Raw genomic sequence first — 27003 nt, 5'->3', positions numbered from 1 at the left:
AAATAAAATCAAATCACCCATAATCCTGTCACCTTAATTCAACCTTTATTATCTTTTTCATTTATTTCTTTCTACTGTGGCTTCCTGTGTCGATTTTTGCATACCTTTTGTTTTTGCATAACTTTAATCAGAGTGCAATTCCACTTTATATCCTGTTTTGGCACTTAACATAAAATAATTTTATATGGCTGTGTATTCTTAATAACCAACATTTAGAATGCACATAGAGTGTGTTCTTGTTAATGTGATGTGATTAATCACCCTCCAGGACTGAACACTTAGATTCTTTTCTTTTTTTTCCGTTATAGTCAGTGAGACTACAAGCATTTTTATAAACATAATTTTTTCAGACTTTTAATTATGTGGATTATCTCCTTATGATTGGTTTTCAGATTGGGTAAAAGGGTGAATATTTTTATGCTGTTTGAATCATATTGCCAAATTATTTCTAAAAGAATTATCATCATTTGCACTAGCAACTGCAAGTGTTTTGCCATACTATTTGCCAATGTTAGATATTCTTTCTTTCTATCTATATAGTTATGTATTTAAATATGTACTATGTTAAAAATGATATTTTGTTGTTCTTTTTATTTCTTTTGTTACTGTAGAGTATTATAATTTCTCCATATATTTGCTTACTAGTTGTAAATTGTTTATATCCTTTGGTTATTTCTTTAATGCTCACTTTTCTGTTATAAATCTTAGGAGTTATATGAATGATATTAACACTTTGGTTTTGTTTACTGAAAAATTTTTGTCTTACTTTTAAATCAAAATTTTGTATTCTGTTACTTTATAAAGGAATATACATGATAGAAGATTGAACACATAAAGCTTTCTTTTTAGCATATAATTTCTTTTGAAATTGAATTTAGTTTTTGATGATCCAAATGATCATGGCATTTTGCATGATGTACTCTGCATATGAGTTAAATAAGCAGGGTGATAATATACAGCCTTAACAATATACAGTACTCCTTTCCCAATCTGGAATGAGTCTGTTGTTCCATGTCAAGTTCTAACTGTTGTTTTTTGACCTGCATAGAGATTTCCCAGGAGGCAGGTCAGGTGGTCTGGTATTTCCATCTCTTTAAGAATCTTCCATAGTTTGTTGTGATCCATACAGTCAAATCCTTTGGCGTAGTCAATTAAGCAGACACAAATATTTTTCTGGAACTCTCGTGCTTTTTCGATGACCCAAATGATGTTCGCAATTTGATCTCTGGTTCCTCTGTCTTTTCTAAGTACAATTTGAACATCTGGAAGTTCACAGTTCATGCACTGTTGAAGCCTGGCTGGGAGAATTCTGAGCGTTACTTTGCTAGCATGTGAGATGAGTGCAATTGTGTGGTACCTTGAGCATTCTTTGGCACTACCTTTCTTAGGGATTGGAATGAAAACTGACCTTTTACATTCCTGTGGCCACTGCTGAGTTTTCCCAACTCGCTGACATATTGAGTGCAGCACTTTCACAGCATCATCTTTTAGGATTTGAAATAGCTCAGCTGGAATTTCAACACCTCCTCTAACTTTGTTCATAGTGATGCTTCCTAAGGCCCATTTGACTTCACATTCCAGGATGTCTGGCTCTAGGTGAGTGATCACACCATCGTGATTATTTTGGTCATGAGGATCTTTTTTGTATAGTTCTTCTGTGTATTCTTGCCATCTCTTCTTAATATCTTCTGCTTCAGTTAGGTCCATACCATTTCTGTCCTTTACTGTGCCCATCTTTGTGTGCAATGTTCTCTTGCTATCTGTAATTTTCTTGAAGAGATCTCAAACACAGTTCTGGGTGCTGGTACACACAAGGTTTGTTTGAGTCCTCCAAGTGTCTCTGTTGGGTTTGGGGTTTGATTCGAAACGTGATTTCACCTCTCCTACTGTCTTGCTTGGGTGTTCAGTGGTAGAATTCTTGCCTGCCACGTGGGAGGCCGGGTTCGTCTCCCGGCCCATGCAGCCACAGCGTTCCCTTTTTGAGCTTCCTGGTGGCTCAGATGATAAAGTGTGTGCCTACAATGCGGGAGACCTGGGTTCAAGCCCTGGGTCGGGAAGATCTCCTGGAGAAGGAAATGGCAACCCACTCCAGTATTCTTGCCTGTTAAATCCCATGGATGGAGGAACCCGATAGGCTACAGTCCATGGGGTCACAAAGAGTCGGACACGACTGAGTGACTTCAACTTCACTGTCTTGCTGGGGCTTCTCATTTGTTCTAGGATGTGTGGTATCTTTTTTTGCTGGGTCCAACATTCTCCTGTCCATGGTTGTTCAGCAGTGAGTTGTAATTTTGGAGTTCTGGCAGGAGAAGATGACTACACGTCCTTCCGCCATCTTCCTCCGCCACACCATTCTGCTCCTTCTTGCTGGCCGGCTAGAGTTTGCTGCTCAGGCTGGACTCAGCCCAGGTTCTGTGTCTCTGGCTGGCTTCGGAGAAGCCCGCAGAGGAGCACTAGGCTGAGCGGGTGGGCGTGGGGTCCGCGGGCGCCGGGGGAGCGGGGCTCGAGCCGGATCAGCGCTGCTGGGGCGGGCCGAGCCGGGCTGAACGCACCGCGCCAGGTGACCAAGCTGCACACCATTCCCACTCGTTCTCCTAAAATGACCAGTTTCACTCTTCAGAGAGTGGATAAAGCCAGGCTGGATGGAGCACAAGCTAGAATCAAGATTGCTGGGAGAAATATCAGTAACCTCAGATATGCAGATGACACCACCCTCCTGGCAGAAAGTGAAGAACTAAAGAGCCTCTTGATGAAAGTGAAAGAGAAGAGTGGAAAAGTTGGCTTAAGACTAAACATTCAGAAAACTAAGATCATGGCATCCAGTCACATCACTTCATGGCAAATAGATGGGGACACAGTGGAAACAGTAAGAGACTTTAATTTTGGGGGCTCCAAAATCACTGCAGATAGTGACTTTAGCCATGAAATTAAAAGACGCATGCTCCTTGGAAGAAAAGCTATGACCAACCTAGACAGCATATTAAAAAGCAGAGACACTACTTTGCCAACAAAGGTCTGTCTAGTCAAAGCTATGGTTTTTCCAATAGTCATGTATGGATGTGAGAGTTGGACTATAAAGAAAGCTGAGTGCCGAAGAATTGATGCTTTTGAACTGTGGTGTTGGAGAAGACTCTTGAGAGTCTCTTGGACTGCAAGGAGATCCAACCAGTCAATGCTAAGGGAAATCAGTCCTGACTATTCATTGGAAGGAATGATGCTGAAGCTGAAACTCCAATACTTTGGCCACGTGATGCGAAAAAAGACCCTGATGCTGGGAAAGATTGAAGGTGGGAGGAGCAGGGGATGACAGAGGATGAGATGGTTGAATGGCATCACCAACTCCATGGACATGAGTTTGAGCAAGCTCCGGGAGTTGGTGATGGACAGGGAAGCCTGGCGTGCTGGAGTCCATGGGGTCGCAGAGTCAGACACGACTGAGTGACTGAAATGAGCTGAACTGACCCAAATGATACTATGGTATTCTTCAATATATGTATATTTGTATACATATAGTATACAAATGTATACAAAAGTAGCCAAGAATACTTTGAGTAATACAAACACCTGACAATTTTCTAATTTTATAGGAAAAGAGGAGCTAAGATTGTATCCAAGAGAGTTGATGATTTCAAAGAAAAGTTTCAACATAGACTTGGAAGAGTTTTAGATCCGTAAGTTCATGAGTAACTTAAAATTGGTAATGTGTTTGGATCAAATTTACAAAGTACTCCTGTCATAAATGTTGCTTTGTGTTCTATTAGAGTCTATCTATTAAAGAAGAATCATCATTTTGTGTTAATCAGAGAACCCTGTTAGCCACCTAAGAGCTTGGGGTTCCAGGAAAGTACTGAGTCTCCAAAAGGGAGAGGGCATTTGGAAAAGAAAGGGGAAGAATTTTATGTAAAACTTTATTTCTAGGATCTCAGAAATTTAACTTATTGTGTTACATTTTCCTCTCCTCTCTCTCTATAGATAGAGTATGTTTGTATACCTGGATACTTCCATAATTCTACTTTGGGACCATGTTCTGTTTTTTCTTTTTCCATTTGGGCCTTTTCACTGAAAGCCAGTGAAAGCATTCAGCCGTTGCTAACGTGAGTTGGAGATTAGAGAAAAGATCTGTTGGAGAACTTCTGTTTGATCTTTATAGTTTGGTTATAGGAGAATATATAGGTGATTAAAAACGTATGGAAAACATATTTTAAATTCCAGGGATGCCATGTGGTGGGAATTTTCACTAAAGAAACTTTTTTCTTTGATAGAATTGCGGAAACAATGAATGTTCCCCCAGACCACACATTTGGGGCTTGTCTCCGTCCTGAGGACTACGGTAAATAAACAGTTTCTTTTAAAAAAGCAAACAAAGACAAAATCCTGCCCCCCCCCCCCCAAATTATGCAGTGAAGTTCACCATCTCATTCTCTCAAAGCTTCCAATTTTAAAGGCTTAAAATATTATATTAACATTAATGAGAACAATTTGTAGCACAAGAAAGAAGCAACATTTTCATATTGTATTTGAAACAGGTACAGTTTAAAGCCCTGGTAATGAATTCTTTAAGTGTAGTTAAGGCTTAAAATTTTATTTAGAATATAAATAAGGCCTATATTAAACAAGCAAAAGTGAACTGAAGCAACTTTTTAATGATTTCAAATATTGTACCGGGTCCTTGCACTCAAAATGTGGTTGCAGACAGGCAGTGTTAGTGTCCCTGCAAGGCTCTTAGAGAAGCAGACTCTTGGGTTCTACCCTCAGACCTCCCGAATCAGATACGGCATTTTCACAACATTCCCAGATGAACCGTAGGGGCATTCAGCTTCCAGAAAGCACTGTGCAACCATACACTGAAGAACCACTCTTCCCACCAGTCGATCAATGAACCAATCTACGAAGTAGCCGAAGAAACTTACCAGGATCTTGTCTTTGATGCTAAGTGATCAAGTAGTAACCTTCCCCAGGGAAAACTATTTGAAAGCTTATTAGGATTGAGCTGCGTATTAGTGGTTTTCAAAATATAGTCTGCAGTCTACCTGCATTATAATCCCATAGAATTATAGAGTTTATTAAATATGGGTTCCTGGGACCCATGCCCAGATAATTCTGATTCAGTAGGCTCTCATGTACACTAAATTTTAGGGACCTCCCAGGTGGCCCTCGTGGTAAAGAACCCATGTACCAGTTCAGGAGACGGAAGAGACATGGGTTCGATCCCTGGAGGAGGGCATGGCAATCCACTCCAGTACTCTTGCATGGAGAATCCCATGGACAGAGGAGCCTGGCGGGTTATGCAGCCCGTAGCATGGCAAAGAATCAGGCACAACTGAAATGACTTAGAACACACACTGAAAGGGTGTTAGCTAAAGTCTACTCACTAACAAATAAAATACTTATTTGCTAATGCAACATGATGTTCTAGAGCATCGTGAGTCGCCACGTTAGGAGATCATACTTCTTTTTTAGATCAACTGTTATGTGTTTAATGGATGTCTGCCCATCTCAGAGGCTCTTCATACTCCTAGGAGAGGGTAAGGAGTGGTTTAGGAAATCCATCAGTTAGTCTGAAAAACAAGTAGATAATCATGGTCAACTGCCTACTTGAGGGCAGTTTCATGCTGGTGGGTGCCCCAACTTGCTGTCTGTTGGATTCGTGGGGTCTTGTGCACAGTACATTGTTTTCCAGGTATTTATAGCATGAATCAATGAATCCAACACATAGTTTATCATGTTGATAGTGAAACACAGACAAATTTTCTAATGCCCTCCTCCAGGGATGGAACCCATGTTTCTTCCATCTCCTTCATTAGCACGTGGGTTCTTTACCAGGAGGGCCACCTGGGAAGTTCCTAAAATTTAGTGTACATGAGAGCCTACTGAATCAGAATTATCTGGGCATGGGTCCCAGGAACCGGCATATTTAATAAACTCTATGGGTGATTTTAATGCAGTTGAGCTACGTTATCCTTATAAATTGAGTGACAAGACAGTGTCATAAAATGAAAAGGAAGAACATTGCCATTAGTAGTTTACAAGTATGTATGTGTCAGTAGCAGCCTTGGCAGCATAGGGTGTAATGGGGGAAGGGGACTGTCAGTCCTCTCTAGACTTTTCAAGGAGCTCACGGATGCAGAGACTAACCCTAACTGTCCCTTGTGACTACTGTTAGGGTTAATTCACGTTGTCTGTTCTGCGGAAAGCTTCAGGGTCTGCCTGCTTCTGAGGACACAGGTTTTTCTACTGGATCTGGATTACTCCCTTCGTCTTGCTTGGGGAAATAAAGGCAACGACACAAAGGATGCCTCATGCCCGGGCCTGGGGTTGTTGGTTCTGTTAATGTGCCTCTGGGAAGAGGGCCCGGGCTGTGTTCAGCTCCCAGAATGCACCTGGGCAGGGGTGACTGAGGGGGCACCAAGGGCAGGCGGGCCGCGGGGCATCACGGGAGCTGGTCGTGGGCAGGGGGCCGCCGCGGAGCTGGCCTGGCTTCTCTCACGTCCTGGGTGTGGTGGTGAGGGCGGGAGTGTCTCCGAGGGCCGGAGCTAGTACTCCCGATTTCAGCTCTTTAGCGATGGGTCTTGAGTAGTCGTCAATGATTTGCCATGAGCTTCATAAGTATTCTCTCAGGGCCGGGCTGGAAGAGAGTGTCAGCCTTCATCTTACCCGCAGGCTGACCATTCAATAGTTATTTTTGGATGTTAATGGAGATTGAAGGCCTCTCAAGATAAAAAACAAAACCAACTCAACCAAGGGCCGTCTTGTGGAAGAGCGGGGTGGGGGGTGGGTGGAGGGGTGGTGGCAAGGGTTTCTTATACAGAACAGCCCCCAGGGGGTTGACAGCAGGGGAAGAAATGTGGAGGGGAAGAGCAGCCATGCTTTGTCAGAAATCACCCTCACCCAACCACTTCGATTGCCTCTCAAAGAGCCTTACTCAGGTTTTGCCCACTTTAGGATGGTCTGATGGACGCTGACTCCATTTCAGATGATCTTACTCTGAGCACTTGCCTTGTTCCTGGAACCAGCACTGGTTGTAGGCTTTTCACGCATACGAGTAAGGGTCTACCCTTAGAAAGAAGGCTTTTATCAGAATATGCAGGATTAACTCCTGACTTTATAATAAACTTAGAGGTGCTACTAATACCTATTAAAAGAGACCCTTGAGAGACCCTAATAATATAGAGCCTTGCACAAAGTAGGTGTAAATATTAGTTGCTTTGAAGTGCAGGCAGATTTGCAATTTTTTCAGTTTTTAAACATTGAAGTATAGTTGATTTAAAGCATATTAATTTCCACTGTATAGCACAGTGATACAAATATGTACATGTATATATATATGTGTATATATATATATATATATATATAAAATTCTCCATTATCGTTTATCATAGGGTATTGATCATACTTCCCTGTGCTGTATAGTAGGACCTTGTTGTTTGTCCATCCTGTATATAATAGTTTGCATCTGCCAATCCCAACCCATCCCTCCCCACCTCCCCCTTGGGCAACTGCCAGTCTCTTCTCTATGTTTGTGATTCTGTTTCATGGATAGGTTCTTTTGTGTCATATTTTAGACTCCTCATACATATGATATCAGATGGGGTTTGTCTTTCTCCTTCTGACTTACTTCACTTAGTATGATAATCTCTGGTTGCATCCATCAGTGTTGCAATTTAAATTAACCTACTCAGGATATCACAGCCAGTTGCCAGTAAAAGCAGGAAGGGTGGGGTATAGGCCACGGGGAAAAGAACAGAGGGAGAGGTTTCTTCTGGTGACATCCACCAAACTCTCACATCTGAAGCACCGTGGTCACCTCTGGTCTGATCTCTGTCACCATAAACATCCAAGGAATGGGGTCTAGAGGCAGTGTGCATATACTTTGTGTATGCTGCAGCTGGTGGATTGGAGGGGTTGTTACTGGGGTTGTGGGTCAGGACTCAGTTAATGGACTGTGAATGGAGGCAGGTCTCCCGTGCTGGTCACAGTGTAGGGGAAGCAGGACAGAGAAATGGAGACTTGATGTGCAGGGTGAAGGCAGAAACTTCTACTAGGAAGGAGTGGGGAACTCGTGTCCAGTTTCTTCAAGATTTCCCAGAGGTCTAGTGGCCCTAAGGCACACAGAGTGACCCCCCGCATGGAATCAGCCCCAGCTTTCAGGTCCTTGGCCTTGTAGACAAATGTCTGCTAAGACAAATATCTGCCTGTCTCTTTAGACAGGCAAGAGCTTTACTGTCTTAGGAGAGGACTTGATAGCTGAGTGGGCTCATGATTCTCTCATAAAATTCATTTATTCAGACTTTTTTTCATTGAACGGAGAAGTGGCATATAGCAGAAGTATTCATTTTCATCAGTTACTGTGTTTTTTTTTTTTTTTTTTTAATACAAAAGGGTTTTCTGTCATGCTGCTTAATAGTCTTGGCATTAGGTTTTTTCATTCACAGAAATTGCTAGGTCTCTCTCTCTTTTAGGATGTGAATAATAGTGACAGACTTTAAATTCAGGTAAAAGACTTTTCTTTCCCTCTTCAATAGGAGTTGGTGATCTCATCCACAGAAGGCTTCCAGGGGAGTATCTCCGAGGCAAGGACAGACAGCGAGCCCTGGTAGCGGCAGTGCGGCATCACTTGAAGAAAGTTAACTACCAAAACTTTGACACTCTGCTGGCAGCCTTCAGGCACTATGACAAGGCCAGTAGTGAAGGGGAGATTTTTGGTCTATGCATGGGCTTACAGGTCCAGCGAGCTGGTGTAGAGCAGGATCAAATTTGCCGTACACCAGAAACTAACACAACATCGTAAATCAACTATTTACATAGGTGTGTAAAACTGTTTACTAAAACAGGTGGTGGTGGACTGGATTTGATCCTGGCTTTCCTGGTGGCTCAGATGGCAAAGAATCTGCCTGCAGTGTGGGAGACCCAGGTTTGATCCCTGGGTCAGGAAGATCCCCTGGAGAAAGGAATGGCCTCCCACTTCAGTATTTTTGCCGGGAGAATTCTATGGACAGAGGAGACTGGTGGACTACAGTCCATGAGATTGCAAAGAGTTGGACACAACTGAGTAACTAACATACACATACACACATATATTTATAGAACATAGTTCCCTGTGCTGTATTATAAGTCCTTGTTGTTTATCTACTTTCTATGTAGTAGTTTGTTAATCCCAAACTCCTAATTTGTCCCTCCCCCACCTCCTCTCCCCTTTGGTAGCCATAAGTGTGTTCTCTTTGTCTGTGAGTCTGTTTCTCTTTGGTGGATAAGCTCATTTGTGTTGTATTTTAGATTCCACACATAAGTGATATCATATTGTATTTATCTTTCTCTGCCTGACTTACTTTAGTTAGTATAATCATCTCTAGGTCCATCCATGTTGCTGCAAATGGCACTATGCCATTCTTTTTTTTATGGCTGAGTGGTATTGCATCGTATATACGCACCACATCTTCTTTATCCATTCCTCTGTTGATGGACATTTAGGTCATTTCCATGTCCTGGCTGTTGTAAATAGTGCTGTAGTGAACACTGGGGTACATGTTTCTTTTTGAATTAGAGTTTTCTCTGGTATATGCCCAGGAATGGGATTGCTAGAGTATATGCATGTGCCCATGTATTTTAAGTATTGTCTGTGGCTGATTGTGCAATTACACATGCAGAGTAGTGCATCAGAAACTGACTGGACTTTTTGGCCCTTGTCAGAAAAAGTTTGCTGACCCCTGGAATTGATCTGTGTTGTCAAAATATGGTTCTTTAACCACCAGCATTGTTACTTGGGGATATATTAGAAATGTACCTTTTAAGGCCCACCTCATACCTACTGAATTAGGAACTTGGGATTGGGGTCTAGCGATTGTGTTCTAACAATCCTCAGTGATTCTGCTGTGTGTTCAGGTTTGAGAACCACTCTTATAGATCATTAAACTGGAGTGTGCTGGGAACCTGGGGGATGGACAGTCTTTGCCTCACTCTGAACTTGCACACATGGTACCGTCAGTCTGGTCTAAGTCAAGCTTAGAACACTTCTCCCCACGGGGGAGCAAGTGTGGTTTCAGTTTTTGAGAGAGCAAAGTCATTCCATTTTCAAGCTACTCTAAACATTTTATGCTTTGATCAAATCAGATCAATGTGAGGCTGTGTAATTACCTGACATCATTTTAGGCCATTGCAGGATTTACCAAGCTGCACTGCCTTTGGCTTGCACTTAGGACTCCTACTACACAAATGTGAAATGTGGCAGACTTTTTATTAGTACTCCCATGCAGCTGTTATTTTCGTCACATACATCCTCCTTATAAGGAAACCCAGTCTTTCTAGAGCAAATAACCATGCTTTGTCTAAATATCTGGTTTGTTCTTACCTCTTGTGCAGCATGAATCTTGTACCGATCGTACATAACTTTTTGACTTGGCCACCAGCAAGTGTACAGCCAACCCAGGGAAACACGTCTAGTTTGTGAACATGGTCTGACAGCATACATTCTGTGCACTCTTTTTGCTTCAGGTTTCATCTTATTTCATTCCAACTTCATTTTTCTCTTTGCCCTGATTTCCTCACTTTTTTTTTTTTTTTGGCTCTCTTTATACTTATTTTTCTAGGCAGCCTCAAAACCATTTTAGAATGAGTCTAAAACAGACAAATAAAAGCTCATAAAGAAACCTGTGATGATGTAACACATCATCATCTTGACAGAAGAAAAGAAAGAACAGAATGATTTTAATTTATCTCAAAGGGAAAAGATGATATTCTTATCTCCCTTCTGATGTTGAGTACAGTTTTAGAAAAGTGACACTTCACACTTTTTATCTTATAAAAAAATCTTGATCACTCATTGGCTAATTCATTTTAAGCTCGTTCATTTTATTTTAGATTAGGGGGTCTGTATGTCTGTGATGTACTGATGAATAAAACATGGGTTAAATATCTCATCTAAGTTTATACTAATTATGTTGGGACAAATGCCAGTCATCAACAACATTTCTCACAAAGTCGTGTTTCTTTTTTTTAATTTTTTTTAATTTATTTTTATTAGTTGGAGGCTAATATCTTTACAATATTGTAGTGGTTTTTGCCATACATTGACATGAATCAGCCATGGATTTACATGTGTTCCCCATTCCATCCCTCTGGGTCTTCCCAGTGCACCAGCTCTCAAAGTTGTGTTTAAAGAAAGTATTCAACTGTTTCTCTGATTTTTAATAAAGTCTGATTGCTATTTACAGGTAATTTGAAAAGTATTCTTTAGAATTAATTACATAAGTGAAAACAAGTATTTTATATTTTTAATTTTTATTGAAGTATAGTTGTTTTACAATGTTGTGTTAGTTTCTGCTGTATAGCAAAGTGAATCAGCTATTAATATAATATGTATATATATATCCCTTCTTTTTTGGATTTCTTTCCCATTTAGGTCACCACAAAGCACTGAGGAGAGTTCCCTGTGCTGTACAGTAGGTTCTCATTAGTTATCTATTTTATCCATGGTCTCAATAGTGTAAATGTGTCAATCTTAATCTCCCAATTCATCCCCCCCTCCCCCTCTTGGTATCGATGCATTTGTCCTCTGTGTCTATATGTCTGCTTTGCAGATAAGTTCATCTGCACCATTTTTGTAGATTCCACATAAAATCGATATTATAGAGTGTTAGAAAACGCCGCGGGAGAAAGAAAAAGCCGCCTCTAAGGACCGGTGGTAAAGGCCTTTTTATTAAGCGTCGCTCTCGCTCTCGGGCAGAACTCCCGGGGGGCTGGTGAGTGAGGAGACAAAGGGAGTCTGCAAGGTATGAAGGGTGGGGAGGGGTTTTATAGTCCGGGCAGGGCGTCCAGGCCAGGTCTTTTCATATAAGGAAGAAAGCGCGGGCTACAGCGGTGGTCAGTGTCCGAGGGCTGTGCTGGTACCTGATTGGACCAGGCTGCAGGGGGCCAGCCCCTGAAAGTTTAGCCAGCCTCCGAAATTTGCCTTGCAGCACTTTCCCGGGGGCATGCCCCGACCTTTCATAGAGTATTTGTTTTTCTCTTTCTGACTTACTTCACTCTGTATGACATCTCTAGGTCCATCTGCATCTTTGCAAATAGCACTGTTTCATTTCTGAACAAGTATATTTTCAAATTTATTCAACTCCGAGTATCTATAGAGATGACACTGGAGAAATTCACACAGTAGTGATATGACTAAGGAGACTAGCAGGATGCACAGTGCTCTCCTTTCTGAAAATTCTTCACTTCAGATGTAATTATAGGCAAGATGATCATCTTAATAGCTGTTGATTATCTTAGTGAACCACCAGGCACATTCCTTATGATAAAATTAAATTAAGCAGGGAGAAAATTACTGAGAATTATTTAATGCTGATATACCTTTTAAATAGTTAACTGTTAATACGTACAACATAGTGCTCAGGGTTCTTGAGGAGCTTTTTTCGGCAAGGATAATAAAATGGGGGTCTTCCTGGTACAGCTGTAGGATGGTTTTTGATTGTTTGAATCTTAACTGTTGAGCGCCCAGATTTAATTTAATTGAAAAGCAAAACAAAACAGAACAAATAAACTGTGATTTCCTAAATGAATCTTCTTGGCTTAGAGGATTAATTCTGTTATTTGCTGAACACTCATAGTGCATCAAATATTATTCCAGATAATGTGCAGGCTTTTTACTCAGGGAATGTAAAATCTAGAAGGAATAAAAAAGAAAAAAACTCATCATGTCCAAGAATGGTCACAGCAGCGTCTTAGATTTTCAAAATTCGTATGTGTAATTCCAACTCCTTTTATTCTAATTATTATCCAGGAACTAGCTGATGTGGGAAGATTCCTTTTAGGGGACAGTTCCGTCAGTGACAACACTGGTGTACTCAGACGTGTGAGCCAGGAGCTGGGGAGGAAGGTTCAGTAACCAGGCGGCTGTGGGTGCCTGGGGGCAGGGAGGGCTCATTGAGGGCCTGGACTGACAGCTCATTGCTGAGGAGCCTCTGGGCTGTAAGTCTTGCCACCGCCAGGCTGAGTGCATGACTCAGATGCACTCCATGGCCACGCTTCTGTGACTGGAGCTGGCTCACTGGCCTGAACTCTCGACTCCGTAACTTGAAGATGTGTCAGCAGCGACAGGCGCCGCCAGCAGTTCTGGGAGGGGACACAGGTTCACCTTGTCAATGTGGCCGGAGCGTGGGGCAATGCCTCCTGCGCGGTGAGTCTCTCTCACCACGAGACAAACGTCGAGGCTGGAGGCAGGAGTCGCCAGTTCGGCCTGTGGTGGAGCCTCTGCTCAGGCCGGTGGCTTTACTTGGCGCCTGGTCTGATGGTAACTGTACTGCCATGTCTGGTGCAAGGATGGATCCCCGCAGTGACAGTGGCCCCCTGGGTGGTCCAGGCGCCCTCTGAAGCTTTATCCCAGCCATTCTTATTGGAGGATGGACCCTTATTATGGGCAGCTGTGTGAATTACTTGGATGGTTCACTCAGCAGCTGTGATTTGTTTCCAGGGTTTTCTTTTTTAAAAATTTTTATTGGAGTAGAGTTGATTTATAATGTGTTAGTTTCAGGTGTCCAGCAAAGTGAATCAGTCATGCATACACATATGTCCACTTGTTTTTAGATTCTTTTCCACATAGACCATTTCAGAGGACTGAGTAGAGTTCCCTGTGCTATACAGTAGGTCTTTATTAGTTATCTATTTTATACATAGTAGTAAATGCAGGTTCAATCCCTGGGTCGGGAAGACCCCTGGAGGAGGGCATAGCAACCCCCTCCAGTATTCTTGCCTGGAGAATCCCATGGACAGTGGAACCTGGTGGGCTGCAGTCCACAGGGTCACAATGAGTCAGACACGACAGAAGTGACTTAGCACACGCAGAGTGTGTACATGGCATTCTCAGTCCCCAGCTTATCACTGTGCCTCCATCCCCTGGTAACCATGTTTGTTTTCTACATCCATGACTCTACTTCTGCTTTGCAAATGAGTTCATTTGGATCTCCTGCTTTTTTTTAGATTTCACATGTAAGTGATGTCATACGATATTTGTCTTTCTGTGTCTGATTCACTTCACGCAGTATGACAGTCTCTAGGTCCATCCCTGTTGCTGCAAATATAGCATTATTTTGCTCTTTTTTGTTGCTGAGTAATATTCCACTGAATGTATGTACCACAGCTTCTTTATCCATTCCTCTGTTTATCCACCTATCTGACGCGAAAAGAGGCGTCTTTAATCTTCCAATCAGTAGTTTTCCATGTGGCAACGAGAGTGACAGGCCACTGGCAACAATCCAAGAGTCAGTAAAAATATACAGGTTCATCAAGGGGAGTGCTGGCTGGAACCATGAAAATAAACAAGTTCCACCCACTGAGGAGAGTGACTGCTTGTTTTGGTCCTTAATAGCTCTCACTGAGGTTGAAAGCCACAGCAGACCAGTGAGGACCCTGGGCTTCAAGTTCGTGAAACCGATATTCATAGAGACTTGCTGTTCAAAGGGGTCATGAGGCTTGTGAGGCCCCAAAGGTCCTAGCTTGTCTCCATGTGGCTTCTGATCAGAAGTGCCGGAATATTCCCCAGACGGGTATGGAGAGCAGCAACACAATTATACATCCAGCAGTGGAAGCCACAGAAATAATACACTGTGAACCTTCCTTCTCTACTTTGAGCAAACCCTGCCCAAGCCCCACCAGCGGATTCCTGACATCTCTGCTAGTTACAGACTGAGTGGGATGGCAGCTTTGGCACCCACAGCCTATGAAGCCAGAGCAGTTTGAGTCCCTGCCTCCTGAAGTTGCACATATACCTGCGGCCTGTTGTCCCCCTGGGGACGAGGGGACTTTGGCTTGCACCTAGTCAACGTCCTCCTTAGAACAGCTGGGTTTTGTGTGTGGGGGAGGGAGAAATAAAGGATGCAGAGGCAGAAGTGGCTCTGTCCCTGGTGAGTAAGAAGCATTTATTTTCATTATTGCCACCATCTATTTTAGTTTGGGGGACCCTTGATTCAACAGCCATCCCCCTTATCCCCCATTGCTTTTCTGTTAGGACTGTAGGGTCTGCATTTTTTGTTGACTTGGGCATGCAGCAGAGAATTTCATAAAGCAGTCTGCTTTATCCAGGACATTGCAGCTCCCTGCTAAGATAATATATTTTACATTCTAATTCTGTTTCAACAGGAGGGTTAGGAACGTTCTCCAGGCCTGTGGGTCTGGCTGCAGGAACTTATCTAGAATTCATCTGGAATTCATGGGTCAGTTTCTCATTTTCCAAGGGATTGCCTTTGTCAGCGTTGTGACTCCAACTCTGGGCCTAGGAGCCGAATACTAGCCAGTGAGTCATTCATGGTTTCCCTTGGGAGTTTATCTGTCTCAGGGAAGTCTCTCTAGAGGGCAAAGCTCCTTTGTGGCAGCTGGCAGGGAGGCTTGGACCTTTCACAGTCAGCTTGGGTGGATTTAAGGTGGGCTTGACAGGCTGCAGCAGGGCTGAGTGGCAAGACGTCTGCTCTGGCCATTCCTCCTTAACAAGCATTCTGTGCTCCAGGTCCTCACCCCTCCAAGTGAATCAGCCAGTTCTGTCCACAGCCTTTCTAAATTTCCCTTTCCTGCTTTGCAGCTCACCTTAAGTGCTTCTGTCTTTAACTGTTGCCTGAAATGGTGGAAACTTCCCCTCTTGCTCAGGGGAGTGTTAACAGCTAGAGTGTAGCTGGATCTTAGATCCTTGACCAGGAATTGAACCCATATTCCCTTCAGAGGAAGAAGCGTGGAGTCTTAACTGCTCACTGTACCGCCAGGGAGTTCTCCAGAGGCAGCTGTCTTTGAACCCACCTCTCTGTGCTCAGCCTGCAGTCACTTCCCACTTTCTCCTCTTTATCAGGCAGTGGCGTGGAGGACCATGGGCTGCCCAGTTGGAACACCAGAGGTTTTCAAAGCTTTGGAAGCATGGAAAGTTGTAGGAAGTTGTGGGAAGTATACAGTGCTGGTCAAATGAAATGTCAAGCATGGATCATGCTTGGGCCTGTTCCACCAGAGTGTAGGCAGCACGATTTAAAGACAAAGATACTAAAATGAAGAAAGTGTTGAAATTACTGGGTATGTATCAGATGGACACAATGAGGACCAATCTCACTTAAAGTTTGACTCTTCTTACGTGAAAAATAAGACAGATTCTTGGAATTTATGTGACAGACTTTTTTTTCTCAAGGGAAATAACAGATGTTGCCCACTCTGCTCTTGAAGACAATGCTCATGTCACCTTTTCTTGCTTTGTGTCTAACAGAAGGGAGATGGGGTGATAGACAAAGCTGAGCTTCAGGAAGCGTGTGACCAGGCCAGCTTGCACTTAGACGAGAAGCTCCTGGACCAGCTATTTGAATACTGTGATGTGGATAATGATGGGCTGATTAGCTACCTCGAATTTGCGAATTTTCTTACCTGGAAAGATAAAACCCCCCTTAAAGAGTATGAAGAGAGGGTCCTCATTAAAGGTATTTAATTTTTGAAGGTTTGCTAACTTCTTAAATGTACTTTCATGTTTTCTTTGTCCTGGGAGTTCAACTCTTGTCAACTTTAATATTATGTATTTAGAAATATGCACATATATACATATTTATTTTCTTTTTCATGCATAGAATATCTGGGAAGGACAGGAAAGAATTTGATAACATTTATTATTTCTGGGGAGGTGAGGTAGGGATAGATTGCTAAGGGACAGTCTATGTTTTGGTATCTCTTGAGTTTGGAATGATATATTACTTACTCAGAACAGTTATGAGCAAAGCAATTTACACAGAAGCCCAAAATATGAAAGAGAGTTCCTAAGAAAGATGTTTGAAAACCATATTCTTAGAGAAATTAGCTTCCTTTCCCTGGAAAAGTCAATTGTAAAATAGAACTTGATCTTTTACATTTTTAAAGAAAAGGACAACCATAATCTTGACTTTATTCAAATATTTTCATGTTTACCCATTATCTTCCTGTGTCACTAACCACATATAGATATGCATATATACATATGTAGAAATACATATGTGCATGTGTGTATGGAAATACTTTAAAATAGCTAAAATCACAGTGAATGTACCATTTTTATTTGGCTTAAAAAAAACTCAGGTCTCAAATTTCTATGGAACAAAGAGATACTTTCACGATTTCTGTAAACTTCATTTTCAGTTCCTTCACACTGATGTATTGTAAATTACTAAACCATTTCCTCACTCTCTAGAACTTAGGTTATTTCCAGATATTTCAAGAGTAATATGAGTGACCGTCTAACGATTATCATCTTTCAGAAAGCTTTCTGTTTCTAATTATATCTCATTTCTTTTTTTTAATACCTCATTTCTTAAGAATATCATTTTTGTCCCAGAAGTAACTGTTTTCATTTTGCCTTTTTCAATGATTGTACCAATTTGCAGTTTTATCAGTCAAGACTGTGAGAAGGTTTTACTCCAATCTAGTTACCACTGAGTGTTATTTCAAACATTCTGGTAATTTAGTTGTTATATAATGATACCTCATTTGCTTTAATTTTCAAGTCTGGATTATTAGAGATGATTACCTTTTAAAAGGTTGTTTGCATTTTTATCTCCTCTTGGAATATCTCTCCCTTTAAAAAGTTTTCACTTTTATTCCTGCAAAACCAATGCCACATTTTGGGCTTTATTGAGGATGGGCGCCCTTACCAGTTTCTGGGATGGCTTTTCTACTCTATCCACTAGAAGGAGAGCAGGAAGATCGTTTTTTACCTAATGAAGCTTCTTATAGAAAACAGCTCTACCCTAATCCTCTCAGAAATAAGCAGAGGGTGACAGTATTCTTCTTGGCACAACTCATGAAGTAGTAGGGAAAGCAGAAGCCTGTTTTCAAACCAGATGGTTCTTCAAATTGTTCCTGGTTTTGCGGTCCTGACTTCAGCAGCCCTTTTCAGTTTTGGGGTTTTTCCGCTTTCCTTTTCTTCTAAGGTGGGTCAGTCAGCAGGAGCTTAGGAATGGTCTGTCCCAGTGTTGTCGGCTAGAGAAAAGGGGCTGGGTTCTTCAAGGAGCTGGCTTTCTGGAAGTTTTCTAAAACCTTTTTCACCCTTGTTCCGGATTTCTGCCTTTAGGAGGAGGGGCGCGCGGAGGGCATTAAAGGATCTGGGACCCTGGGCCTGACGCTTTCGAGGCCGCGGCCGAAGGAGCTGAGGGAGGGGCGGGGCTCAGGTGTCTTCCGGTCCCGGCGGACGCCGGGCGCCGCCCGCCTTCGCTCCCGCCCCTCTGCTCCCAGCGCAGGCGGCGCACTTCCGGTGCGGGAGACTCTGCGGCAGGACTGAGTCCTCGGCCGCGCAGCTGCCTGCGCGAAGCGCGGCTGCGGAGGAGGGCCGAGCCTAAGCAAGGCGGCCGAGCCTAAGCAAGGCAGCCGCGCCTCAGGCTTTTGTACGCTGACTTGGAGGGGGCTATTTATAGAACTGGGCGCGCCCAGCGAGTTCTCCTCACTTCTCCAAATGTTGCAGTGCGTGGCGCCCCCCCGCCGCGATCCAGGGCTTGTGTGGCGTTTGTAACTCCAAATACATCTTCTCTTACCTTTCCCAGGGCATAGTCCTAGCAACAGCTCTGGTAATCCTGTATTCAAGTCAAATATGAAAATGAGCTCCAATTTTAAAAGAGAAGAAAGAAAAAACAAGTTTTCTGTTTTCTTTTGGTGTTTCAGACTGAAAAGCTTTATTCTAGAGTGAAATGAGCAGAGTGGTGACTAGAAATTGTAGACGTTGTTCCCATTTCCTGGTGTATGAACTTGGGCTTCCGCAGCGAGTTCTGGTGTCAGTGACGTGTCTGCACCAGCTCAGGCTCCCGTTCCACCAGCAAGAAGAGACCAGCTGCGAAAACTCACCTTGCTACAGGGCGAGCTCTGGGGTGTAACTTTGTCCTGTACTCCCCCCCTCACCCCCCCATTTCCCTCTTTGTTTGAAGGTAGAAAACCGGATTGTGCAAACCCTGGTGAGGCTAATGTAGAAGAATCTGAACCAGCTCTCCTGTTAAAGCCTGAAGATATTGTCTTAAAAGAACCAGGGAGCTCAGAAAAGACTCTGCGGACACTTCTGAGGCCAAGCGATAAAGTTTCTAATCACTACAAGACGACTTCTTCCGAGATCAGTGCGGTTGTAGGCGCTGTTCCTTCTACTTGTAAGTTTGTCACCTTATATGCTGAGCTTTAAAAGGAGCAGCAAACGCAGAAGGGGAGTGCCCTTGTATTGTACCCAGCCTCCATTAGACTCTTAACTTTCTCAAAGCCTAGGACCTTTCATTCAACCTTGTGTTCTAAGCAGCCAGGGGGGCTTACTTGATATAGGCTGAATTGAGCTAGTGTTCATGGTGACCCAAGTAAAATGATTCTCTCTGTGTTAATGAAATTGAAACCATTATAGCTCAGAAGCCCGAATGTTAGATATTGTCATAATTCAGAATTCACCAAGTGGTAGGAGACTCCTTTTGGCTGCACCATGAAGCATTTGGGATCTTACTTTTCCGACTAGGGATCAAACTGATGCCCCCTGCATTGAGAGCCTGGAGTTTTAACCCCTGGACCACCAGGGAAGTCCCAAGTGGTAGGAGACTTAAATCAAGTGATTCTTAGCTAGAAACAGATTTTCCCTCAAATATTTGAGGAGCTGTTAGAGAAGAGTGCCTTCAGTTTCATTCTCCATCTGTTAGTCTGCTAGAGCTGTCGCAACAAATACCACAAACTGAATGGTTTAACAGCGGAAATTGATCATCTCTTTTTTGGATTTCCTTCCTATTTAGGTCACCACTCAGATTCACTTTGCTGTTGCAGTAGAAACTAACAGAGCGTTGTAAAGCAACTGTATTGCAATAAAAATTAAAATAAATAAAATTTAAAAAAAAGAAAAAAGAAATTGATGATTCCACGATGGCTGGAAGTCCGAGATCAGGGTGTTGGCAGGCTGGCTTCCTTCTGAGTCTGTGAGGGGGCCTTTTCCTCAGGCCCATCCTGGCTTCTGGGTGTTTGCTGGCAGTCTTTGGTGCTGCCCGCTTTCTGCTGCATCAGCCTGATCTCTGCCTTCATCTTCATGTGGTTTTCTCCCGTGTGAGTGTCCATGCCCCTGCGTCCCCTTTTTATAAGAACTCCAGGCGTATTGGACTAAGGGTCCATCCTTCTCCAGTATGACCACATTTTAATTATTCCTGCAATGACCCTATTTCCAAATAAGGCCACCTCTTGAGGTACTAGGGTTAGGACTTTAACATTAGAGTCTGGGGAGGATACAATTCAACTCATAGACCCCAAAATCTCAGTACCAATCATGATGAATGCTGGTTATTTAGAAAGGCTCTTTTATGTTGGTCAAGATCCCTTTTTTGGAGTAAGGCCATGATTAAGGATTTACATGTTTTTCTTTACTGAATTTCATAGACACACTTTATATTCTGTTGTGATGAGATCTTGCTGTTCTCTGTGGAATAGTCCTGTCCAACAGAAATACAGTCGTCATCATATGTATTTAAAATTTTTAGTAGTCACATTAAGAAGAAGAAACAAGTGCAATTAACTTGGATAGTATATTGGGAATTCCCTGGCAGTCCAGTGGCTAGGACTCCTTGCTTTCACAGCTGTGGCCCAGATTCAGTACCTGGTTAGGGAACTAAGATCCCGAGAGCCACATGGAGCAGCCAGAAGTTTTCTTTTAAATAGTACATATTTGTACTATTGTATGTATATATGATACACAATATGTATCTCCAAAGCATTGTCATCTCAACAAGGAATCAATATAAGATGACTAATTAAATGTTCTACATTCTTTCTTTGGGTACTAACTAAATCTTTGAAATTGTGTATACCACACTCACAGCACATCTCAGTTTGGACTGGCTACATTTCTAGTGCTCAGTGGCCCTGTGGCTGGCAGCTGCTGTATTTAGAATGTCTGTTTTCCCCCTTGATTGATGTCCTAGGTTACCCCACGTATGGTGTTCCAACCATTCGGTCCGATATTCCTGCCCCCCAAATTCGCCGAGTCAGCGACAGGACCAGTTACGGTGAGGAGGGAAATGCCTACTCACTGCTGCATCCTACCATCTTTGCCCAGAAAGGCGTGTTTGAAAGGGACTTCTTCAAGACCAGATCCAAACAAGAGGTACCGCATGGGATCTCAAAAGTGTTGAAAGAAAGGCCAACTTCACATTGGCACACAAAGATGGAAAGGTTATTTACTTGAGCTCTTACATTACAGAAGTCATCAGGAGCCCCTCACATTAGGATTCCCGAGGATCATATGCAATTTGGTTGTGATATTTGGTACAGTTCTTCAAGTAGAACTTACTCTGATAAGAGGCATTTCACTCATGTCATATATTCACCATGACCTATGTCTAAAAAGAAAAATGTTTTCCTAACATTCAACACTCTTCTTTGCTGAGTAAAAGCAAAGAAGCTCAGGACTTCCCTGGTGGCCCAGTGGTTAAGAATCTGCCTGCCAATGCAGGGGACATGGGTTCGATCCCCGGTGGGGAGAGTCCACATGCCAGGAGGCATCTAAGCCCTCACACTGCAGCTACCGCCTGTGTTCTGGAGCCCACGCTCCATGACGAGAGAAGCCCCCGTAGTCAGAAGCCCCCACTGTGACTGGAGAGAAGACCTGCTCACCACACCTGGAGAAAGCCCGCATGCAGCAGCGAAGACCCAGCACAGCTGAAGATAATTTTTTTATAAAAGCAAAGATGCTCAGTCCCTTCCTTGTGTGAGTCTCCCTGTGGTGGTCCCAAAAACCACAGAGTGCGTGTGAGGAGGGCCCCTCTGCCTTCTCTGTGAGCTGTTATCTCAGGTGATGGCAGCAAGCCCTGATGTAAAATGTTCTGCCCTGTTTTCATTTGTCAGTCCCACATGTGTCTCATTTTTTTCACTTGGAAAACTCGGTCGTCACACCCCAGGTGATTTTATTCCTATGTTGTGTTTCAAGCAGGTGCAACCGGCTAGGCCAGAATAGCCGCTGGGGTTCTGAGGGCCGAGAAGTAATAGCAGGTCTGGGTCAGAGCAGCCCGTCTGGATCTGCCATTGTGGAAGGCAAGTTGTGATCTAGGGAGCAAGTCCTTCTTTGAGCTCTCAGATCCAGAGCTGGGAATGATGTGAACAGACCTAGGATGCTTTCCAGGACTTCAGACGAAGGGTCCCTCACTTACAAACTTGCAGACTTAGTCACAGATTCATTGCAGTGATTCATCCCTACTGCATGGGGGTGGGCAGAAAGACAGAGGACGATGCCTGCTGGCTGGTCCCAAAGAAGGGACCCTCGATCCATCACAGAGCGGGTGGAGAGGAGACACCCCCAGACTGTATTTTTCTCTTCCCTCAGTCACTCTAAAGGGCCTATGAAATAGGCTGTTAGGGCCGATAAAAGAAATTAAAATCTCCTGCTTGTTTCCTGATGCTTAAAATTCTTTTAACTAAAAAAAACCAAAAGTTCTTTTAACCAGTAAGTCATTGTTTATCTCATGATTCTGGGTAGAAAGAACCCAGAGGCTTGCACATATAGTATTCCAACCAAATGATATTCTAGAAAAGGCAAAGCCATGGAGACAGAAGACCAGTGTGCCAGAGGCTTGGAGGGAAGATGGGGGATAAATAGCTGTAGCACAGAGGATCTCTAAGGCCGTGAAACCGTCCTGTATGATACCATAACGGTGTGTGCTAAATCGCTTCAGCCGTGTCCGACTCTGCGACTCTCTGCACTGCTGTTTGCCAGACTCCTCTGTCCATGGGATTCTCCAAGCAAGATACCGGAGTGGGTTCCCATTCCCTTCTCCAGGGGATCTTCAGGACCCAGGGATCGAACTCTCGCCTCTTACGTCTCCTGCATTGGCTGGCGAGTTCTTTACACTACCGCCACCTAATGGTGGATACACATCATTATACATTTGTCAAAATCCATAGGTTATGCAACACAGAGAGTGAACCTTAACGTGAACTGTGGACTTCAGTTAATAATACTGTATCAATCCTGGCTCATTGCTTGTAACAGATATACTACACTTAATGCAACGTTTCTGGTGGTCCAGTGGTTAAGACTGCACTTTCAATGCACCAGGGGTTTGATCTCTGGGAAATAAAATCCCACATGTCGTGTGGCACAGCTAAAAAAAGAAAGAGATATTAAAAGGGGCTTACCTAGTGTTCCAGTAGTTAAGAATCCACCTGCCAATGCAGGGGACAGGGATTCGATTCCTGGTTCAGGAAGATCCCACATGTGGTGAGCAGCTGAGCCCAAGGGCTACGACTACTGAGCCTGTGCCCCGGAGCCTGAGCCACGTTACTGAGCCTGTGCCCCAGAGCCTGAGAGCCACGGCTACTGAGCCTTTGCCCCGGAGCCTCAGCCACAACTACTTAGCCTGTGCCCCGGAGCCTCGACCACGGCTACTGAGCCTGTGCCCCGGAGCCTTGGCCAGAGTTACTGAGCTTGTGCCCTGGAGGCTGGGGCTGCACCTACTGGACTCAGGTGTCACAGCTACTGACAGGGCTACGTGCCCTGCAGCCCGAGCTCCACCACAAGAGAGATCCCCTCACTGAAAAGCCAGCACACCGCAAGCAGAGAAAGCCCTTGCACAGCAACGAAGACCCAGCACGGCCGCAAATAAACTTTTAAAAAGAATTAGTAATAAGGGAAATGGGGGTGCAAGTGATAGAGCATATGGGAGCTCTCTGTAATTTCTGCTCAGTTTTTCTAGAAACCTAAAACTGCTCTAAGAAAAGTTTATTAAAAAAAAAGGACCTTGAGGCCTGGTTGGAGGACATCACCCTGAGAATAGATGTGTGTGCTCAGTCACTCAGCTCAGTCGTGTCTGACTCTTTGTGACCCCGTGGACTGTAGCCTGCCAGACTCCTGTGTCCATGGGATTCTCCAGGCAAGAATGCTGGGGCCGGTTGCCATTTCCTTCTCCAGGGGATCTTCCCTACTCAGGGATTGAACCTGAGTCTCCCGCATCTCCTGCATGGGCAGGCAGACTCTACCACTAGCGCCACCTGGGAACCCCTTAGAATGGATGGGTTTCTGTTTCTGTTAGCTAGTCAATACACAGGATGGAGTAGAAATGCCTCCCAAGGAGCAGAGGAGGAAGCCGGGGAGGAGACCTGGAATGCCCAAGACCCCCTCCTGGGTGCACTCTGCAGGGACATGCTCTCCCCGACGCTGGGTGGGAACAGAAGCTGTGCCCGGCCTTGAGTCACCTCTGCTGTAGCTGCCGCTGCCGGCAGCCCTGCTCTTCTGAATCTCGAGTGTGGTTGATTTTACTGCTAGTTTCCCACAAGACACATCACGTCCAGGGGACCTTTTGGTTGTTAGGGTTCCGTTCAGGAGGTGTGTTCGGCAGCTGTGCCACTTCTTTGGTTTTGCTGTTCACTGTCTAACCGCTCTTTCCATTTCCTTCTTTGCTTCCCTCCTGTTGACTTTATAGTAAATGCTTTTCCTCTTTTGGTTTCATTTCCCCCCCCAAATCTTTTCTCCTCTCTACTCATCCTAATGTTTCTTCCCACTACTTGTTCTTCTCTCTCCCTTCTTTATTTTCCCTGGGACATTTAAACCGTGTTTCTCCCCCTCCCTTCTCTCTTTTACTATTTATCACTGCAGAGAGATGACTAATAAAGTTTGCTGGTTTTCAGCTTACTCAGGTTTTTTTTTGGCCATGCTCCGTGGCTTGTGGGATCTTAGTCCCCAGACCAGGGATTGGAACCCAGGCCTGAGTCCTAACCACTGGGCTGCCAGGGAGCTCCAACGTGCTCAGGTTTGAGTCCACTCACTTGCTCAAGCTTACACTGTCTCTCTGATATTGGCATACCCACAAGTATCGTTAAAGTTTACAACAGGCCAGTTAGAGATGTTTCATAAATGTTATTTTAAAGAAGAGAAACTAACATGCTAGGGGTTTAGATAACACACATAAGGGGTCACCGGAAGAGAAGTCAAATCTAGTGAGGCTGCCATCTTTAATTCTTTTACTCTTTCTCCTTGAATTTGGCTGTCTCTCTTTATTTAAAGTTTTTTAAATTTATTTTTTATTTATCTATTTTTCCCTGTGGATCGAACCCACACCCCCTGCATTGGAAGATCAGAGTCTTAACCACTGGGATGCCAGAGAAGTCCCTGGCTGCCTCCTTTTAATCAGAAACACTTAGAGTCGAAAGGAGCTTTGTGTATTGGCTAGTACAGCTGAACACCCTCATATTCATTCACGTTTACAAAATGATTCCTGAACCGAGAGGCCTGGAATTTTGGTATGTGCTTATATGCAATAAGTGCACACACAGACACATATCCACACACACATCCACACACTTTTTAAGGGATAAACGTCCATAGTCTTAGATATTACAAAGATATTTAAAAAAATACAGACTAAAATACCCATAAATCTTGGTCTGATTTCAATGTTTCTTCCCCCCCCCCCCCCCCAGATTTCAGAGATACTATGTAACATTGGTGTCAAGCTTTCTGAGGATGAATTTGAAAATGTATGGAATCTTGCATCAAAAAAACACCACAGAGGAGAAGTTTGTGTTGAGAGCATCAGAAATGTTCTGGATGAGTTAAAACATGCAGACCGAACCAAGTGCAAAACGGCCACATGATCTTTGTGGAGTTCATTCATTTAGATCGGAGAATTGCTAAATCTGTGTTCACCTAATATGTTCAGTCCATTCTGGTTTTAGATATTATAATTCAGCAATCACTGTGGTAGGGCTCATATGCCTGGATGCATTGCTAATAAATTCGATTTTGAATTTTAAAGCTTATTTTCTTGTTTCCTATAAAGCACCAAAGAACTTGACAAGCACTAGGAGTTAACTAATGCACCCAAGGTGTAGCTCAGAATATATTGGAAGTTTGTCCATGTTTAGTATGCTTAAGAATTCTCAGCATTTTAGTGGGTGGTCTGAGATTCAAAGTCTGGTTTGTGATACCAGGTTCACAAAATTTTGCCTTCAGCATTTTGTTGTTTTTCTCTGTAGGCGTCACTATGACACAGCTGAAGCTTGATGGGCTTTTATGTCTCTGTCAGCATCTGAGGAAAACAGATTTAATTACAAGGAGTGGATTCAGGGAGAAAAAACTTGACTTCAACAAAGACAATGGCTGGTGGCTTTTCACATCTATGTCCAGAAAAGCATTTTGTCCTTGAAGTATCTGAAGAGGACACAGCTGACCACAGCGTTAGATATGTAGCTCTAGAGAACTGTTAGTAGCAAACTGCGCAGAATCATTCCCTCCCTTATGCCTCATCTCTTTTTTCAATTTTTATTGATTAATTAGTTTTTGGGGGTGCTGGGTCTTCCTCACTCTGCGCGAGCTTTCTCCAGCTGTGATCATCGGCTGCCCTCTAGTTGGGTGCGTGTGGCCTCTTTGCAGTGAGAGGGATCTAGAGTGCACTCAGGGGCTCTGTCGTTGTGGCTGTGGGCCCCAGAGTGCGTGCTCGGGGTGGTGGCCCAGGGGCTTAGCTGCTACTGGCGTATCGAATCTTCCTGAACCAGGGATTGAACCCATGTCCCCTGCACTTGCTTTGGCTCTCTGATATGCAGATGTGATGCGGGAGCCTGGATGAGCTCCAGGTGGGGATGGGTGTGACCCAGGCTGGGTGTGCTCTCTGCGTCAGGTGGGTTGAACCCATGACAGAGGCTTTCTCAGTAATATCACTTGATGAGTTGAATGATCAATAACATGTATTCTACCTTGACCTTTTGTCGCTTGCTGCTTTGTCTGTTAGTCTGAAACCTCACTCTCTAACTTAGACCTTGTGCTTATGCTGTAGTCTGTTGTGCTGTTCCGTTGCTCAGTCGTGTTGGACTCTTTGCAACCCCATGGACTGTGTGTGCAAGCCAGGCTTCCCTGTCCTCTGCTATCTCCTGGAGTTTGCTCAAATTCTTGTCCATTGAGTTGGTGATGCTACCTGACCATCTCATCCCCTGTCACCCTCTTCTTGTTCTGCCCTCAATCTTTCCCAGCATCAGGGTCTTTTCCAGTGAGTCAGCTCTTCACACCAGGTGACCGAAGTAGTGGAGCTTCAGCTTCAGCAT

The 27003-nt window shown here is 43.8% G+C and overlaps 1 protein-coding gene across 1 annotated transcript in view; it reads left to right on the top strand.

Moving 5' to 3' along the window:
• The window catches only part of EFHB (EF-hand domain family member B), a 60228-nt gene extending 34508 nt beyond the window's left edge, over positions 1-25720 (top strand). The window contains exons 7-13 of the mRNA XM_043474100.1: positions 3588-3671; positions 4263-4330; positions 8523-8677; positions 16226-16433; positions 18894-19106; positions 20898-21079; positions 25387-25720. Of these exons, the coding sequence (XP_043330035.1) occupies positions 3588-3671; positions 4263-4330; positions 8523-8677; positions 16226-16433; positions 18894-19106; positions 20898-21079; positions 25387-25560 (1084 nt within the window). The 3' untranslated portion in view covers positions 25561-25720. The remainder of the gene's footprint in view (positions 1-3587; positions 3672-4262; positions 4331-8522; positions 8678-16225; positions 16434-18893; positions 19107-20897; positions 21080-25386) is intronic.
• Positions 25721-27003: the final 1283 nt, after the last annotated feature.

This window comes from Cervus canadensis, chromosome 7, assembly GCF_019320065.1.
Source record: "Cervus canadensis isolate Bull #8, Minnesota chromosome 7, ASM1932006v1, whole genome shotgun sequence".
Lineage (NCBI taxonomy): Eukaryota > Metazoa > Chordata > Mammalia > Artiodactyla > Cervidae > Cervus > Cervus canadensis.
This window is presented reverse-complemented; position numbering and strand designations above follow the sequence as displayed.